The sequence below is a fragment of the Apostichopus japonicus genome, chromosome 16, assembly GCF_037975245.1.
Source record: "Apostichopus japonicus isolate 1M-3 chromosome 16, ASM3797524v1, whole genome shotgun sequence".
Classification (NCBI taxonomy): Eukaryota; Metazoa; Echinodermata; class Holothuroidea; order Aspidochirotida; family Stichopodidae; genus Apostichopus; species Apostichopus japonicus.
In genome coordinates, this window is record NC_092576.1 from 45,517,912 (window position 1) to 45,536,288 (window position 18,377).

Below are 18,377 nucleotides of genomic sequence, written 5' to 3' on the forward strand. Positions count from 1 at the left end.
AACGACTTTCTGAGAACTCTTAATTATGTGACAATTAAGTGGATAATGATTGCCACAGAAATCCTTAATGGCATCAATGAAATAATTACATCAGGGTACGTGATTTCTATTAAATACCTCAAACTGGTTGGAGTCTGATATAATGTCCGATAGTTTCTGTAAAATAGATACAACTATGTATATAGAAACCACCACCACCACCTCTTTAATCCTAACTGCCAACATGTATGAAATTATAATTTGTTATTTTTTTAAAATACTAACTGGAGTTTTATTATTAACCCTGGTCTCAGTCACGACTACTACTGAGAAGGTAGAGTTATGAATATGAAATCACATTATGCCTACAAATATTATACATGAAACTAACAATAATTTTCTCATCAACATAACAGGAAGCACGACGAGTATGATTGTCTGTTGATCCACTGCTGTAATACAGAAATCCTCGATTGATTCGATTTCCTTTTTCATTTCCGTGATTTCTTGTGTAGATTAATCGAGCTTGCATTCCAGGTAATGATGTTTTTGCCCTGTTCTATGTTGTACCTGAGAAAGCGTTCCGACGTTTATCCGAAGCCTTACCAATGCCTGCTTGCAACATAACTTCAAGCTTAGGGTTTGAAAAAAACTTCGTGTTACCCCCCTCGTATGTTTTAGTTAAATGTCCACTGAGCTCCGCGGAGGCAACGACCTATTTTTAGAGCCAGGAGCACAACGGTTACGTAACAGATTTTGTTAGCATTATTGTAGTGCGCGTGCGCGCTACAATATTAGCATTACTTGCCAAGTGAACAAACCTACATGACTGGACGTTACAGATTTAAGTTTCATAGAGTATCTGTATATTTGCAGTTTCAGAGGCTAGCTGCGTAGGCAAAATATTCTAAGCCTGTCATGGCGCTCACAAGCGCCCTCACTAGTACCCACATGACTAGACGTTGCAACCTAAACGTTCATATAGTCTCTGTACAATTACACTTTCATAGACTAGCTGCGTAGGCAACTCATGCTGAGCCTGTCACGGCGCTCCGCCACTGTACGCTGTACGCTTGTACGCTTTGTAAATTAGTGTCAACGGAAGACCTCACATATCATTTAACATACATTGTAACCAAGAATAAATTGTTACTTGTGAATAAGGCTTTCATCTGGATGCAATTCCACTACAATAGGGCCACAAAAAATGACATTGCGATAAGGTTTATGTTAAATTTTAAATGAAATGATACATTTAATACGCAGTTGAGGGTTCGGGACTGTACACTTGTACAGGTACCATTGCTATCGGCGTTAAAGCCTGGAGAATGCAGCTAGCTAACCAGATATATTATACAGTACAGCCGATAGTATTTTCGTGTCCACTTTTCATTAGTATTGCGTTTAATCTTTCGACACTCGATAGTCTAAAGGTAACACAAAGCCCATGAGGGCAAAAAGTCACTTTTAGCTTTTTGCCCGGATGGCTCTGGCATGCGGGCAAAAATCCCTTATTGCCAGTATGTACCGATGGCTGCATACTGAATATGTACCATATAATATATAACTTACACATCCTGTCCTATAACTGTATGTATCATGTATCCTGTAATATGTAACTTACACTCTACCGGTGTCGGAGGTCATCTAATGGTATTGTTATGAAGTGATGTTATACCTCCTTTAAGCTCCTATAAAACTCCTGCAAGTTTTATAACATTTGAACAGAGCATGGATCGCATGCCCCATTACGTGTGATCCCAAACTTTGCAACTTCTTAGCAGTTCTAGAAAAGGAATCACCCGGTACGCTTAATCAGTATATTACGGCCAAATAATTTATACTTTTAATCAGTAATTTAAGGTAATTTTACAGCGTTCATTTGAACATTTCATAGTAACAGAGATCATCTTTAAATCAACAGTCCATTTTAATCATTTATTTGGGTGGAGCTTCTTGGAGCTAGGTTCTGGACATAGCCAACCAAACAATTGCCCCTAGAGGCAACGAGAAAGTATCATCTCTACTATGCTACAACCGACATTTGCACATTACAGCATGTACCATATAATACATAACTTACACGTCCTGTCCTATAACTACATGTAACATGTAATGCGTAACTTACACTAGCAGTACATGTCCTCTAACTGTGTAACTTAAACTACTGGTACCTTGTTCCTCACTGCATGTACTATATCATACATAACTTACAATATACAAACACCCGATGTTCTCTTATGTTCAGGAATACATATCATATAATACCAGGATCTGTCCTGTAACAGTATGTACTGTATAATACATAAATTACACTTCCTCTCCTCGAACTGTATGTGTCTTAATACTAAATAGGCCTGCATTACTTACTGTATTCTAGTCCTATTACCGTTAGTACCACAACGTACACATATTCTACACTGCCAACGCATGTACAATGATATATATATATATATATATATATACATATATATATATATATATATACATATATATATATATATATATATATATATATATATATATATATATATATATATATATATATATATATATATATATATTACTTAAAGCTGTAGGTAATAACGTTCAATAACAGAATCTTAACCTTACTAAAATTAGAAAAATAAACTAGGAAATTGGCAATAAAACCGTTAAGTTTATGGAAAACCAAGCTCATGAAGTAGTTGGAAATATTCATGTATCATGTCTCTTTCAGACTTCCTAGATAACACCTGAACACTAATTGGTTAAGAAATATCAATGTGAACGATACTAGTATAATAAAGCCTAACCTTGTTTGTGAAATTTCCGGAATCTACTCTTGTAAATTGGAGAGTTCATAGTTTCGAAGAATTATAACCAGTGGCGTATCAGGACTATTTTGTCAGGGGCACTGCTGGGGCACCAATGAATTTTAGAGGGGCAACAAATTTATTCACCAATAGTGAAAGTTCATGGTATTTTAGTGCCTTAATGGTGAAACTGGGGTCATTGTAATATTGTATGGGGTTGTCCCCCCCCCCCCAACCTACACTATTTCACTGTCCTATCTGTATGTACCTTTAATACAATTTAACTGTCCAGTATATGTTGGTATAGGAACAAAACAAGTGTCTTCAGCAGATGTGAAACACTAGCAAGCACAGCTAAAAAGTCAAATAAATACTGAGTCTAATAATGCAGACATATTTGGTTATGGGGTGAAAGTAATCCTTTACAACACTACGAATTACACTAAATGTCTGTCAAAACACGTAACCGACTGCGCTAACGTTGAACTCTTAATTAAATCGATGTATTACTTCTCTAGTTACAGTACAATGAAACATAGTCACGGGTTTTATGAACAATGCAATATATTACAAGCACAAAAGGCTCCATGCAACAGTTCTCTTGTATAACTGTAACTTAATAAATGAATATATGTTGTAATAAAGCAGTTGTAGTCAAACAAATTTATGAAATGAAATGTTCTTCATAGTACAATACGATGACTATACAATATTTAACAGTTTCATATGGATACATAAGTAAGATACATGTTGAATCACGATATAAATGAAATTTGCTACGTCACGGCCATTTAGCATCATTATTGTTGATTTGAAATCAAACAGCTTCTCTTGCTATGTACAACATAGACTGGTCATACGAATCAAACCTACTTGTTACGTTACCGGTAGAAAGTAACGTCATCTCGCTCTGCAGTCTGATACTGGGAATTATTGTGTTTATAAAAACTGCATTGCAAGAAATGTATTTCGTTTTCGTTGATGGTCAGTTTTATCTTACTTCTACCCAATTTTCTCCCTTGAAAGTATTCGTTTACTTTCCAGACTCTAACATTTAACATTACAATATGGCGGAACGGTTCCTTTTGCTTATTCCTATTACGATGAGACACAATGTAATCCACGTACCTACAGTATGTACTGAAAGAACATGTATCCATTTCTTCCTGTAGAATCGAAGTATTACAATCCCTGAACAGATAGTTTCCTGTTTTGAGAGCTTCCGTATCAAGTTATATATAAAGCATGTAAAGTATGCACAGTCCTATGTTTAGAACATTGGCAAATTAATCAATACCTAGACTGATCCTCTTGATTTGATTCGATCACGAAAAAGTTCTGACGATCATGATGTCAGAGAGTGTTCCATTATATTATTGATGTAGTTGTGTAAGTATATTTAGTGTTGTTATCGAGCCCCATCCCTCCTCTTTATTTGCCGTGAAGGGGGTATAGCAGTTTGTACAATGATTTATGGTATTGTGTAATTCAGTTGTATTTATCTTCAAGTGGGAAGTACCGCTATTTCCACCTTCCACCTTCTTCACGGTTGTCACTCTCGGTAACCACGCGATTCTCCACCCGAGAAATGGTAATATGATATTACCCACACGGCGTATTATAAACGCAGAAATAACGTTATATTAAGTCGATGCAAAATGAAAGTGAATTGGTTGGATTCAAGCGCACAATCTGTGTATGACTACGAATGTAACCTTTATATCGATTGACCTTAAATTTCCGTCTTTTGTTTTAAATCGCGCTCAGACAACACTTACACAACTAACTTACTTCTCGAGAGTACCTAAACAATGTGATAAGGCAAGAAGGGAAGCGTTCAGATTGAATTCAACATGAAAGTAACTATTAAATACAGTTCTATTACGTTTATCAAATAACATCACGGGTTACACAAACAAATGTTCACCGGCATTCATAGCGAAAAGATGTTACTTACATTTTGTATTGGATAATGTACCTGAAGATCATTTAATCTGTTGAATTGTTGATTGTTTAACGAATATGATTTTCATTATTATTTTGATATCAAGAAAGCTACAGTAGATATTTTTGTTATAGAGAATGATCGTCTGCGTTAAAATATAAACCCAGCGACGTCCTAAGTTACAGGCAAACATAAATCCTCAACTTTAAAAATTGATTATCACACTGCGAATATTAGTCGTAGGGGCAAAACAAATTTTCAGTACGTTAAGAAACTTCGTCAGAACATCATTGCAAGACTGGGTTATAACGACCACATTTAATGATATTTTATCCCCTTCAAATCTTTGCACAAATCATAAATGGTACCAGAATCTGAAATGTCGAAAGCTTTAATGAACACACATGCAAACAGATGCACTACAGGGGCACCTCCAGGAATTACTCATACCTATCAGCTCTAATGGACACACATGCAAACAAAGGCACTACAGGGGCACCTCTAGGCATTACTCATACCTGTCAGCTCTAATGGACACACATACAAATATAGGCACTACAGGGGCACCTATAGGCATTACTCATACCTATCAGCTCTAATGGACACACATGCGAGCTGAGGCGCTACAGGGGTACCTCTAGGCATTACTCATACCTGTCAGCTCTAATGGACAAACATGCAAATATAGGCACTACCGGGGCACCTCTAGGCATTACTCATACATGTCAGCTCTAATGGACACAAATGCAAAAAGAGGCACTACAGGGGCACCTTTAGGCATTACTCATACCTGTCAGCTCTAATGGACACACATGCAAACAGAGGCATTACAGGGGCACCTATAGGCATTACTCATACCTATCAGCTCTAATGGACACAAATGCAAAAAGAGGCACTACAGGAGCACCTTTAGGCATTACTCATACCTGTCAGCTCTAATGGACAAACATGCAAACAGAGGCACTACAGGGGTTCCTCTAGGCAATACTCATACATGTCAGCTCTAATGGACACACATGCGAGCATAGGCACTACAGGGGCACCTCTAGGCATTACTCATACCTGTCAGCTCTAATGGACACACATGCGACACACATGCAAACAGAGGCACTACAGGGGCACCTCTAGGCATTACTCATACCTGTCAGCTCTAATGGACACACATGCACATAGAGGCACTACCTGGACACCTCTAGGCATTACTCATACATGTAAGCTCTAATGGACACACGTGCAAACAGAGGCACTACAGGGGCACCTCTAGGCATTACTCATACCTGTCAGCTCTCATGGACACACATGCAAACAGAGACACTACATGGCACCTATAGGCATTACTCATACATGTCAGCTCTAATGGACACACATGCACATAGAGGCACTACCGGGGCACCTCTAGGCATTACTCATACATGTCAGCTCTAATGGACACACATGCGAACAGAGGCACTACATGGGCACCTCTAGGCATTACTCATACCTGTCAGCTCTAATGGACACACATGCAAATAGAGGCACTACAGGGGCACCTCTAGGCATTACTCATACCTGTCAGCTCTCATGGACACACATGCAAACAGAGACACTACAGGGCACCTCTAGGCATTACTCATACATGTCAGCTCTAATGGACACACATGCGAACAGAGGCACTACATGGGCACCTCTAGGCATTACTCATACCTGTCAGCTCTAATGGACACACATGCAAATAGAGGCACTACAGGGGCACATCTAGGCATTACTCATACATGTCAGCTCTAATGGACACATATGTACAAATCTTAAACTGGTTAAACAAAGTAAAAGAGATTTACGTGGAGGCATATTGTATAAAGTACAAGGCTTGAAGAAGTCAAAGACCAGTGCCAAGGAATACAATGATGCTGAACACAAATAATTTGTAAGAATGTTAAAACAAACAAAAACGTTTTTACTTAAATTTGGAAGGTTTTTGTTCATGAAGTAATTCTCTGGGTTATGACGCCAATCTGCAGGTATTGTTTCTAAATCTCCAGGCAACGTAGGTATGTTGGAGATGGGAGAGGCGCTGTTGGTATTAAAATCTTTGTCCGACTGAGTCACTAATGAATTGTTTGCAGTGCTTACCGTCAGTGTGTTGTTACGTTGAAGATAAGAACCTGTTCCTTCCACATAGTGTCCATACCTACAGAGAAAAAAAAAACATATCAAATCAATATGACGAAATAACAACGTGTGCAATGTGATGAAGTTACTAAATGGGTCATTCCGTGTCAAAACACGGATCGCTGTTGGCACCCTCTCCAAAAATTCCCATTTTTTTTTTGTATGATTGGAACACCATGAAATAAGCATTTTCTAAAAATGTCAGATGCATTTGCTTCACAATTTGCCGATTTATCACACTTTGAAATTCCGCAATTTGTCGCCACCGTGGCATTTTTGTGACTTCTGAGGTCAAATTTCTCAGCAATTAAACATCCTACTACCTTTCTTTTACAGATGCATATAGAGTCTATCCCTCTTCTGTTATTTCTATAATATTTATAAGTTGATAACCATCTATATGTAGTAAGTCAACGGGGCAATAATCATTTAACCAAGTTTCAGTTACTGCTAGGAAAGTAAATTCATAATTGTCAATATATTGTAACAAACACATGAAAGGATCCCAATTTTGGGTTGTAAAAGTTTTCTATTTTTACGGTTACGTTACAGCACCATGCCTTTAACCAATAGTACATATACCCACGGGGATTGTCAGTTCAAAAAATGTATAGGATTTGCGAGGAAGAGAAAAGAAACTGGAAATATATTTTGGTAAGTACATAGAAACAAAAAGGAGATGTGAGCAAAGTTCAACCACCTAAAGACTTAGTAAGGTCTCTATGCGTAGGCCAATGTAACTTCATTAAAGGCCATGCCAGACGTAATGGTTTAAGCCTTTTACTAACTGCCGTAGCAACCGAACCCAAAATCATGCATTTTGAAATACTCAAAAAATTACCGATTTTGGCCTGTTCAAAATTGGGGGTTTCTATTAAGAAGTGCAACCGTCTGTGATTCGTGTACAAACAAAAACATGTACGTACTACCCGCCTAATTGCAACTTGATAGAGCGGATACTGTAAAACTTAACCAGAAATCTCGGGTCACCACGACCGTTCACATTACATTTATTAAGAATGCAAGAGGGATTGAAGAAACCCTGGAAAGGACGATTATAAGACTGCACGCGGACTAGAAGTATGAGTACGCCTTACTCTTTTTGTACTTTCGTGTTTTCTTTTCTTTCATTTTTCGTCCCGTTGTTTCTTGTTTTTTTTTTCAATTAAATTTATCTTCAGTCAGGCTGCAATTCCTGCGAGCATCGCAAATATCCTGCGAACCTGGTTCGGAAGGTTCGCAAGTTTTCCAGCCATATATAGAAAAACAAGAGCCCTAGGGAACTGTGGTTCCTTACACATGGGTATAAGACAATTCACATTTTATCAAGCAAGATTTGGCTCAAATAGTCCAAGTAATTGTGGTCCTACACGTACCCATAAAGTAATCAACACTATAGACAACACTTTTGTGATCACAAATTGTGATCGGATTTTTGATCGGAAGGCACTTTTGAGATCTGAATATGGCGTCGAAAATGTAAGAAATATAAGGTCACAAGCGGGTCAACAGATATGATAACATTGGTGACCTCAAATCACATGACCGTTAAGTTTGAAAATGATCCACCACCCCATTCACAACTTGTCCCAAAATATCAACCATGTCACACCTTGGCATTATATGTCTAAAAATTAACTTTGAACTTGTATACATAACTTCACACACAAAGGTCACCTGGGGGTCAATCAATTGACATTTTTGATCGATGGGACCTAACTAGAGCATCAAAACTGTCAAAATTCCTTTGCCCATTTTCTCCTCCAAAATATATTTTTTTAACATTAATTGACCTTTGGTGACCTCGGATCACGTGACCGTTAAGTTTGAAAATATCCCCCTATACCATTCGCAACTTGTCCCTACATATCAACTGTGTCACACCTTGGCACTGGGAGTTATTGTACTAAATGTCTGACCTTTGACCTCATATAACTTCACACACAAAGGTCACCTATGGTAAACCCATTGACATTTTTGATCGGTGAGACGTGAACATACCATCAAAACTATAAAATTCACACATTTTTTCTTTGCCTATTTTCTCCAACCTCCCAAACTACTGTTTTTTTTTACATTAATTGACCTTTGGTGACCTTGGATCACATGACAGTTAAGTTTGAAGTTATACCCCTATACTCCTTTACCATTTGCAGCGTGTCCCAAAATATAAACTACCTCACACCTTTGCACTGTAAGTTATTGCATTAAATGTCTGAAATTAACTTTGACCTCATATACCTTCGCACAGAAAGGTCACACAGGGCTCAACCTATTGACATTTTAATCAGAAGGTACCTTTAACATCTGAAAATAGCATCTAAACTGTAAAAATCTTTAAAATACTTAAAGGTCAAGTGACACGTAACAGATTTCCTTCAAACTTGCACAAATTGAAAAGCTACATATCAAAACCCTATATTCCAAATTTGGAGTTCCACAATTGTTTCTTTGCTGTTTTAATTAAGTTAATAACCAAGCTAATTCCGTAAGACAATGACGTCACGGGGAACTGCCAATGTTACCAAAACTAAGTATGCCTAATATGCTAACCGAGATCAAAGCCGTAAACAATTCGTCACGGACAGTAAACAAAATATCATACAACGAGGTAAATGAATCTGGAGAAACTATCACACAGTAAATACGGGCGTACGCGCGTACCATGTATGGAGGGTCATGTGATGTGTTCCAGGGTGGTACTAATATACTACTCTCCCTATTACGCATGATGATTTCACCCAACTAGTACGTAAATGTGTTTGCGTGCTTAGAGCAGCAGACGACACCCGTTACCTAGCAATAACCGTGCCTGTAGCCTAACGTGATAGCTATATTCCCGTCGAGCAGCATTAGGCTCTGTTCCATGGAGAATTCCGTGGTTGCACTGAACTAAACATTTACCCACAGCACCAAACGCTCATCCTTGACAACCGTGGAACTACTGATTTCGTTCACACGCAGTGCTTGAAGAATACACATAGAGTTATGCACGCGAACAGCAGACGACACTTAACGATGTTCCAGACGACACTCTCAACTTAATTCTTCACTAAAAATGCCGTTGAGATGTCCGAACCGACCAATCTTTCACTAAGTCACTAACACTGTTCTCGAACTGCTACAGAGAAATATCAGTATGGTACCACCCTGGAACACATCACATGACCCTTCATACATGGTACGCGCGTACCCAATTGACATGAATCCTCCAGATTCATTTACCTCGTTGATATCATATGAGAATGGGTGCACTACAGTACAAGAAAGTTTCGTGTTCGTCAAACACTGTATACAGCGATAGCTTAGTACCAGTGCACTCGGCCAGCCTAGCTGCCTATAAGTAAAGATTGGCTTGGACCTTCGAGCGAATCTTATGTGTGGAAAAGAGTAAGTGTATTTTCTGGCCTAGGCCTACTACAACAAGGACTAACTTGGTATTATTACTAACTTACAGTAGGCTAATTCTTATAATTTCGTTCAGTTAGTTAGGCCCTAAATTAGGTACGGCGACGATAAAGTTAGGCGTAGGCTAGGGCTATATTAACTTTTATGTGTGGTACATCATGAAAAATCCAGAATAACAAGCATCATATGTTTACATGTCATTTTGCCCAATATTATAATGTGCTCCCACCTATCTATATACTCAAAGTCATAGCTCATATGTTGCACAGTAAATGACATCCTTATATTTTGCCATTTTTGTTGGTAGGGCTGCAGTTTTTGTTACAAGAGAAAACGCTTGTGACAGGTGCTTTCAAACATATCAAATTGTTTTCTTAAATGAACTTTCATAACTTCCTTGTTATTTTCTTTCCCATTTTTCACTACTTAGATTTTTCTAGAAGCTGTTCCCCAAGCAACTGCAGTGAAAATACAAAGCCAGGATTCTGCAGAATGTACATCTCCATCTAAAGGTAGCATGATCTTATATACATGTGCTTGATATTACCGAAAACAGTTGGGAAATGGGGGAGGAGAGGGTGGTGACAGGCATTAAAGATTTAGTCAGTTTTGAACGGGATACAAGGAATCTCCACCAGTAAAACATCGAGGCATGTATATGGGGGGCAAGCTACCAGACAAAAAGGAGGCAGCAGTATTACGGCTGAAAGGTCCCCATAAATAGGCATTAATAGAGTGATGGATGGGGAGGGGGGGGGGGTGGGGGAGAAAATGTGGTAGAGAAGTGTAAGCTAGGGTAATACATGGAAGAATGGAAAACTTTCATACATCTATACAGTATTCTATAGCAGAAGTGAGTACAGGGGCCAAAATTTTAGAAACAGTACTCGTTGAAAGCAAAATAGCAATTAAAACCGCACATCAGGCAGGCTGACTATGGGATAATATACATTGTATTTTATCCATCATATCCGCCTGCCTGACGAGAGTGGTTGAGGAGGCTATACCTGATGGCTTCACAGGAAAATATAAAGGCTACATCTATAGTTACTGAGAGAAGGGAGATTACATTGTAGTTATACTATATGAAACCAAGCTGAAGTCATTTGCAATTCGTTTGGTGTGAGTGGCCCATAATTTTGCAGCCACATAAAGCAGGAGGATATGCTCCCTTCAGAAAAGATAAGTGAACCATCTAGGCAGCTGACCCCTGTCCAAGAGCAGGCTACTGTATGTGTGTGGTATAATAAGCATTTATTCTAATTTTCAGTGAATGTAACACATGTAGAAGTCCAGTGTTCACTGGTCCCCCTACCACCATTGAAGTTGCTGACTGGACCAACAGAGACAAGAACACCATCAAAGCAACCAGGGCCATCTCTCACAGTGGCGATGATGGTCTGTCTGCTGCTGTGGCATCCACATCGGGATACACCGAAAAACCGCCAGGTAGTCCGGACTACACTCCATCAGTTAACTCATCTGAACATGACAAAGATGACGCTTCAAGGTAATTTTCAAGATTGATAGTAGATTAGTCTGGAAAATCAATTGGTGCCATAACTTTCTGGAAAGAGGATCATTATTAATTTTGACACTAACACTGTGGGGCAGTCTGGAATGTGTGGTGAGGCCATCAGTCTTTACTTCAATTAGCATATACATACTGTATCTGGTAGAGTTGCCACAGCTGTATGTGAACAAGAAATAAAGGCACAAACAAGTAGTTGGATTTAACAGAGTATATTATATCTTCACTTGGCTGGATATCTGCTACTGAATACAAATGGTGAAAGTTGCATCTTATACACTCCTTTACCATAGATTACAAGGGGATGGGACAGGATTTTACTCTGTCCACATGTTTACTTTACTACATAAACAGTGGTTAAGCTACTGAGACAATGACCACACATCCTGCTGAAGATTCCATAATATTAGGCGCACAAACAGGTGTAGGGTTTTTGTTGTAATCAGTAAAAAATATATTGGAATTGTTCAGGCACAAGTTATCAGGTAAAACCTGACCCATGTATCCACACCAATTGAGGTGTACTCAGCTGTCGCCTTAGTTGGGCATCCAAAGACTTGGCTGACAACTGTGCCGTGCCTATTGACCGAATGGAGTGATTGCAATGCCTCTATCTAAATGGTATGTTTTTATGAACTATTATTAATATTATTCTTCATATCTTTACTATTCTACAGATTATGTATGGGAACTTCTTGACTGCTTGCAACAACTTCTGCAGAAGTGGAACTCTGGGAGATGAGTGTCCTGTACCTGTCAGAAAAGAGCCCCCACCACTTGCAAGCTCCTATGTTCATCCGAACAATGAGGATGCCATAAAACAACACCAAAGCAGATTTCAAAAGCTATGCTGAAGTACTGTAGTTGATGGCCTCCCAATTTCTAATTTTGTTTCATTGTAGTGGGGAGCAATCGACTCTGTGAATCGTCTGTTCACATGATGTTTTGGCACAGCTGCAGAGCAGTGTTAATTAACAGGTCGCTACCAGCCTTTAGGGAAGTTGCTAAAGTCTTACATTAAAGTTTTACTTACATCTGGTTTCCATTGTAACTAACTAAATGATAACATTATATTTAAAAAAAGTTCCAATGACAAGTATTCCTCTGTAGAGAGCTTAGACTTCATAAATATAAATTTCATGCTGACTTAATATTTGTATGCAACTTTGGTGTTTCAAACATGTTGCCAATTTTTTGTTTTTCTCAAAAAGAATTGACAGAAATTTGCTGTTTGTTCCCCGCATGGGATAAAATGTGATTTTTTTTATCCCATTTATGATCAAGTAACCTTGATATTCCATGGATTAATGAACAATTTCAGATTGATTCTCATTTCACTTTTATTAAAATGAAAGCCTAAGCTCTCCAGATCCCATTGACATAGTGGTTTAGGGTACTTTAATTCAAACTATTCTTCTATTTTAACCTAGTATATTTGAGATTTCAATCATCCAGATTTTGTTGGCAGGCTACTAGAAGTGACAGCTTTGCTTACAAGAGAGAATACATACAAACAATTAACTTGAGTTTTTATTATTTATTGCTGTTATGTACTTCCCAAACTTGAAAATGTAAAATTTCATCCAAGATTGCAGTTAATACCATGAACCAGAAAAATGTAAGCTGGAATTCCAAAATGTTCACCATTCAGCCACAAAACAGACAGGACTGAACCCTGTTTCTATAAAACTTTGCAGAAATAATACTATGACTTGGCATAAACAGTCCACATTCTCACAGTCTTCATAATTTAAATCCTTCATACTGTTCAGATGGTAAAGCTTCTCTAATCCTCCTTACTACATAGGATGGGAGAACAACACAAACCTCCTTCCCTAAAAACTGCTAGCTCATCCGTGCAAGTTGTCTGTATGCTGTGTGTCTGTATTTCCTGTAAAATAATCATATGAAAACCAGCTATAAAAGATGAAGACACACAAAAGCTTGGTAGCCATCTGGGGACGTCAATTTTAAATAAATTTCTATATGATTTCCAGAATTTGCTTGGCCCCTAAATCTGCCTCCCCTAAAGTTAGCCTAGCTATGCCATTTATACAAACTGATCATTGTATCTCGTGGACTAAAATTTGTAAATGGATCGTGCACAAGCGTGGTCGACATTTTTTGTGTGGCATTTGGTTCCATGGCTCAGTGTTAATGACTACTATGTCAGTCAGCATGATAAGGGTTAACCTCAAGGGCATTACACCAGGTTTTGGACAAAATGACCTAATCAGAAGCAGGTTTTGAACATGGTGCACAAATTTTCCTGATCAAATCTATATCTTAATGTTATGCCTTTCACAACGAAACAAAACTAAACTATGAATACACCCTCTGTTTTGTTACATCTTTCAACAGCAGGTCAGAGCAATGAATAAAGGTATACAACAAAAATAATGTATTCTATACTTACTCTTGGATCCTGTTTTCCTGTGCACATCCACCATACTGTTGACGGTACATGTAGTAGGCTGTCTGAAGAAACAATGGGTTCAGGCACATAGCTTCAAAACCTGGGGGTAAGGTGATGCATGCAGCACCTTCTTCATCCATCACAGTCCTTATCTATTTCGCTGCAGCATGTACACTCCCTTGCTGTAGGCATCACAGCACACTGGCCACAATGACACCTGTAAACAATACAAACCAGTTCAAATAATAAAGAGCCAATTCAATGACTTCATACCGACCTCAATTATTGGGGCATACTGTACTAACATGTCAAAATAGAAAAGGGGCACCTCTGAAGGGCAATCTACCATTGAAGCTCCTTACAAGTAACATCCCTAGCAAGGAGGGGGTAGCCTCTTCTTAGAATTCTTGCCTCTGTTGGGACAATGCTGCAAAGGAAAATAAAACAGGCCGATGTTGCCTCGTTTCCAACTCTTTCCCACTTCTGAATCCATTCCCTAGATTGAGAAAATCTGGTTATGAAATTAGCTCAAGCGGAAATGACGAAAAGCTGGTGTGAGGTGCCACCTTCTCCCTCCCCCCACCCTTTCCCTGATTTGTGGTAACTTCACTAATTTGCCACTACAACTGCTAGGAAATTAATAATAGACCACCTCTGAATTTGTTGTGCACTCTTCCAATTGGCCCCTTCAATCTACTAACCAAATGAAATATGTCTGTGTGACATGTTCCTGGGCCATGTGCTGCCACAACTTTTAAGGAAAATAGTAACTTCATTAACTTAACTCGACCGCACTTTCATGTTAATTTTGCTGCCCCATCAACAAATTAGCTAAGAGTATGAGCAAAGTTAGGAAACATTTATCGGTTCTAGGCCTAACTAGTGACACAACCATCGAGGTAAATGAATCTGGAGGATTCATGTCAATTGGGTGCGCGTACCATGCATGGAGGGTCATGTGATGTGTTCCAGGGTCGTACCAAACTGATATTTCTCTGTAGCAGTTCGAGAACAGTGTAAGTGACTTCGTGAAAGATTTGCACCAAGACGGATCGGACATGGGAACTAACGGCGTAAGAAGGTACTGGTACTTCAGGCCTACACAATCGTGCTAATATGCTAACGTTCAACCTTATTCTCTTGAATGAAGGCAGGCCTTCTACATAATAGATCTTACTTATTAATACAGCTCCAGGGGCAAGCTTTGTCTCATATGGCCTAACGTTATTACTACTTGCTATAAGTGACTATAGAAATGGGGAAATGTTTAGTTCAGTGCAACCACGGAATTCTCCATGCAACAGAGCCTAATGCTGCTTGACGGGAATATAGCTATCACGTTAGGCTACAGGCACGGTTATTGCTAGGTAACGGGTGTCGTCTGCTGCTCTAAGCACGCATACACATTTACATACTAGTTGGGTGAAATCATCCTGCGTAATGGGGAGAGTAATATATTAGTACCACCCTGGCACTTAGTAGGCCTGAGTACAATGTTTGTTGGGACTGAGATGAAAATATCTCAGGTCCTTTGACAGGAGAGTTAACTACCCTCTCATACTCTTCCTTGCTGAGCCTTTTATATGCAGGTTTGCAAGAGGACATAGTTGCCACACCTGTATCAAAAGGGCTAGGCATATCACCAATGCAATTGGCATCAGTTTCATCAGCTGTACAAGCTGTAAAACCGAACCTGTTACCTGTTTTAAAGGTTGTTGCACGCCTGCGATACATGCCTTTCCTTCTACCCATTCTTTTAAATAGTATTTCCTATGTCATCCTTTAAAAATAAATAGTTTCCAGTGGCTAATTCACTAGTTTTGTTTGTTAGCAATTATTGAAAGTCTAAGCAGTTGAAAAGCTGTGCACGGACTGATATCTTATAAGATTTACACTGAGAAACTAGTCAATATGATCGACTACAACGATTTGGGAACGTTGTTTGAACAGCGCCCTCACTTCAGATCTGAGCACAGCATACTGTTTTCCTGAGCTTTTTTGGCCCCAAAATCTGCTAAAATTCCTTTTAAAAATAGTGCCAAAGTAACAAGTACATTTTTCTCTTTCAACTCAGGGCCACAGCCATGTTCTAAAGTTTACTGGATGCTGGGATAGATGAAGGTTTCAGAGGGAAGAAGAGAGGTTGGAAAACAAAGTTTTGTCAAGTTTCCTGTCACACAGGAACATTTCTCCCGCCTGGCGGGTTAAGTAGCACCAAACTGAGTTACTGTGCTTAAAACACATTCTATAAACCATAAAGCACTTTAGACATGCAGTACTCAACATTCATGCTTATGGATGGCTTTTTATAACACCAGGGAACATGCTAACCAGTGGAGACTTGCTTCTTTAATATTCAGTATTTCACTGTGCATTTGGCCTGTACAATTTGTATGAGGCACAATATGAAGAGACACCAAATAGACAGATATAAAAACAAATTGTCAAAGTTATGTATTTTCTGGTTTTCAAGACTTCTCAAACTGTCATAAAAAGAGGTTTAAAGTAGAGTTTAAAAATTTCAACTTTCACTTAAGGTGGCATACTCCTATTAGCGTCTATATCAATCCGCGGCAAATGTTCTCCTTCAGGAAAAGTACCAGTTAGGAGCAGGAGAACAACTTTTTTGCCATGTTATCAATTAGGATGAGCTTTTTGTGGCTTGGATCTTAAAGAGCATGAACGGAAGCACATGTGGTTAAAAAATTGGGTAAAATTGAGGCAATTTTAGACCAGTTTAGCCCTCCCAGGAGCAGCGGACGAAGATTGTTTACTGCCGAGTAAGAGGTTTGTTGACAAGTGACGAAAAGTTCCGGCTCTCGTAGCAAACAAATTTCACGGTCATGGTACGGAAAATTGATGGTGCCATGAAAGGCCAACTTGTCAGCTATCCAGTGATGGGTAGCGCTTAGCAAGTGAAACTTCTATCTAGGCTTAGAGAAGGCATTACTTTTGTGATTTAGTGTGTAAGTCAATGGGGATTTTAATGGGCGTATGCTACCTTAAGACTGAACAAGATCAAATATTTGGGAAGTTTTATAACCCATACAATGAGGAAGAAAAAACATTGTATTGAAAAGGGTTCTAGTAATGTAAACTCGGAACTCTACTCGCTGAAAAATGCAAGTGCCTTAAATTTTCCCTTGTTGAGTTACCATTCATACAAACTTTTCATACCGTAACATTGCTAAGCCTGCCCCTCATAGATATGCATGATATCAATTGCAACACACATCAGGATGTGTATAGGCTATCTGCCAATATCATCATACCAAGTTTGACGAAATTCCAACTAATAATAGCCAAGTTGTTGCGATTTGGGCATGTTTACGTTTAACACCATGACCTCATGAATATTCATGATATGAGCACCAAAATCAACTGACAGGGTTCATCTACTCACTATGGGCCACTCACCCACTAAGTATGGTAATGATCGGTCATTCACTTGTTGAGTTATCGTGCATACAAACTTTTCATACCAAAATATTGTTTAGCCAGCCCCCTCATCAATATACATGATATCAATGGCAACACACATCAGTGTGTGAAGACTATCTACCAATATCATCATACCAAGTTTGACGAAATTACGACTAATAATAGCCAAGTTGTTGCGATTTGGGCATGTTTACGTTTAACACCATGACCTCATGAATATTCATGATATGAGCACCAAAATCAACTGACAGGGTTCATCTACTCACTATGGGCCACTCACCCACTAAGTATGGTAATGATCGGTCATTCACTTGTTGAGTTATCGTGCATACAAACTTTTCATACCAAAATATTGTTTAGCCAGCCCCCTCATCAATATACATGATATCAATGGCAACACACATCAGTGTGTGAAGACTATCTACCAATATCATCATACCAAGTTTGACGAAATTACGACTAATAGTAGCCAAGTTATTGCAATTTGGAGTTTTACAGGTTTGACCCGGTGACCTCATTAATATTCATGATATGAGCACCAAAATAAATAGGGTTCATCTAGTCACTATGGGCCACCCATTCACCAAGTATGGTAATGATCGGTCATTCCCTTGTTGAGTTATCGTGTATACAAGCTAAAGCGTCACACACACATTCACCTACACATGTTTGTATTACATTCAGACCGAGGCCTATTGTATTTTCCATTGTTCA

The 18,377-nt window shown here is 38.8% G+C and overlaps 2 protein-coding genes across 13 annotated transcripts in view; one reads left to right on the top strand and one right to left on the bottom strand.

The window, feature by feature from the left end:
* Nucleotides 1-18,377, bottom strand: part of LOC139982215 (tRNA (cytosine(38)-C(5))-methyltransferase-like) — a 100,833-nt gene that overhangs the window by 67,459 nt on the left and 14,997 nt on the right. For 2 of the 11 annotated variants that reach the window (XM_071994845.1, XM_071994844.1), the window contains exons 12-13: nucleotides 14,223-14,439; nucleotides 13,244-13,697 (exon numbers count right to left, since the gene is read on the bottom strand). The exons of 7 other annotated variants lie outside the window; for them this stretch is intronic. The gene's annotated coding sequence lies outside the window, so the exon portion shown is untranslated. Of the gene's footprint in view, nucleotides 1-13,243; nucleotides 13,698-14,222; nucleotides 14,440-18,377 lie in introns of those variants that run through there. 2 more of the 11 variants (XM_071994848.1, XM_071994847.1) reach the window with 1 other exon arrangement.
* On the top strand, nucleotides 7,459-12,623 carry LOC139982220 (uncharacterized). Of its 2 annotated transcripts, none has more exons than XM_071994859.1 (4): nucleotides 7,459-7,521; nucleotides 10,706-10,787; nucleotides 11,546-11,785; nucleotides 12,484-12,623. In XM_071994859.1, the coding sequence occupies exons 1-4, from the start codon at nucleotides 7,474-7,476 to the stop codon at nucleotides 12,546-12,548; spliced, it is 435 nt and encodes a 144-aa protein (XP_071850960.1). In that variant the 5' UTR covers nucleotides 7,459-7,473; the 3' UTR covers nucleotides 12,549-12,623. The 2 variants fall into 2 exon arrangements, 1 of the variants encoding a protein (XP_071850960.1); XR_011798038.1 differs by lacking the exon at nucleotides 7,459-7,521 and adding an exon at nucleotides 10,142-10,257.

Coding starts and splice junctions, on each gene's coding strand:
- LOC139982220 (XM_071994859.1), top strand. CDS start 7,474: ATGTATAGGATTTGCGAGGAAGAGAAAAGAAACTGGAAATATATTTTG. Junction 7,522..10,705: donor GAAACTGGAAATATATTTTG/GTAAGTACATAG, acceptor TTCACTACTTAG/ATTTTTCTAGAAGCTGTTCC. Junction 10,788..11,545: donor ATGTACATCTCCATCTAAAG/GTAGCATGATCT, acceptor TCTAATTTTCAG/TGAATGTAACACATGTAGAA.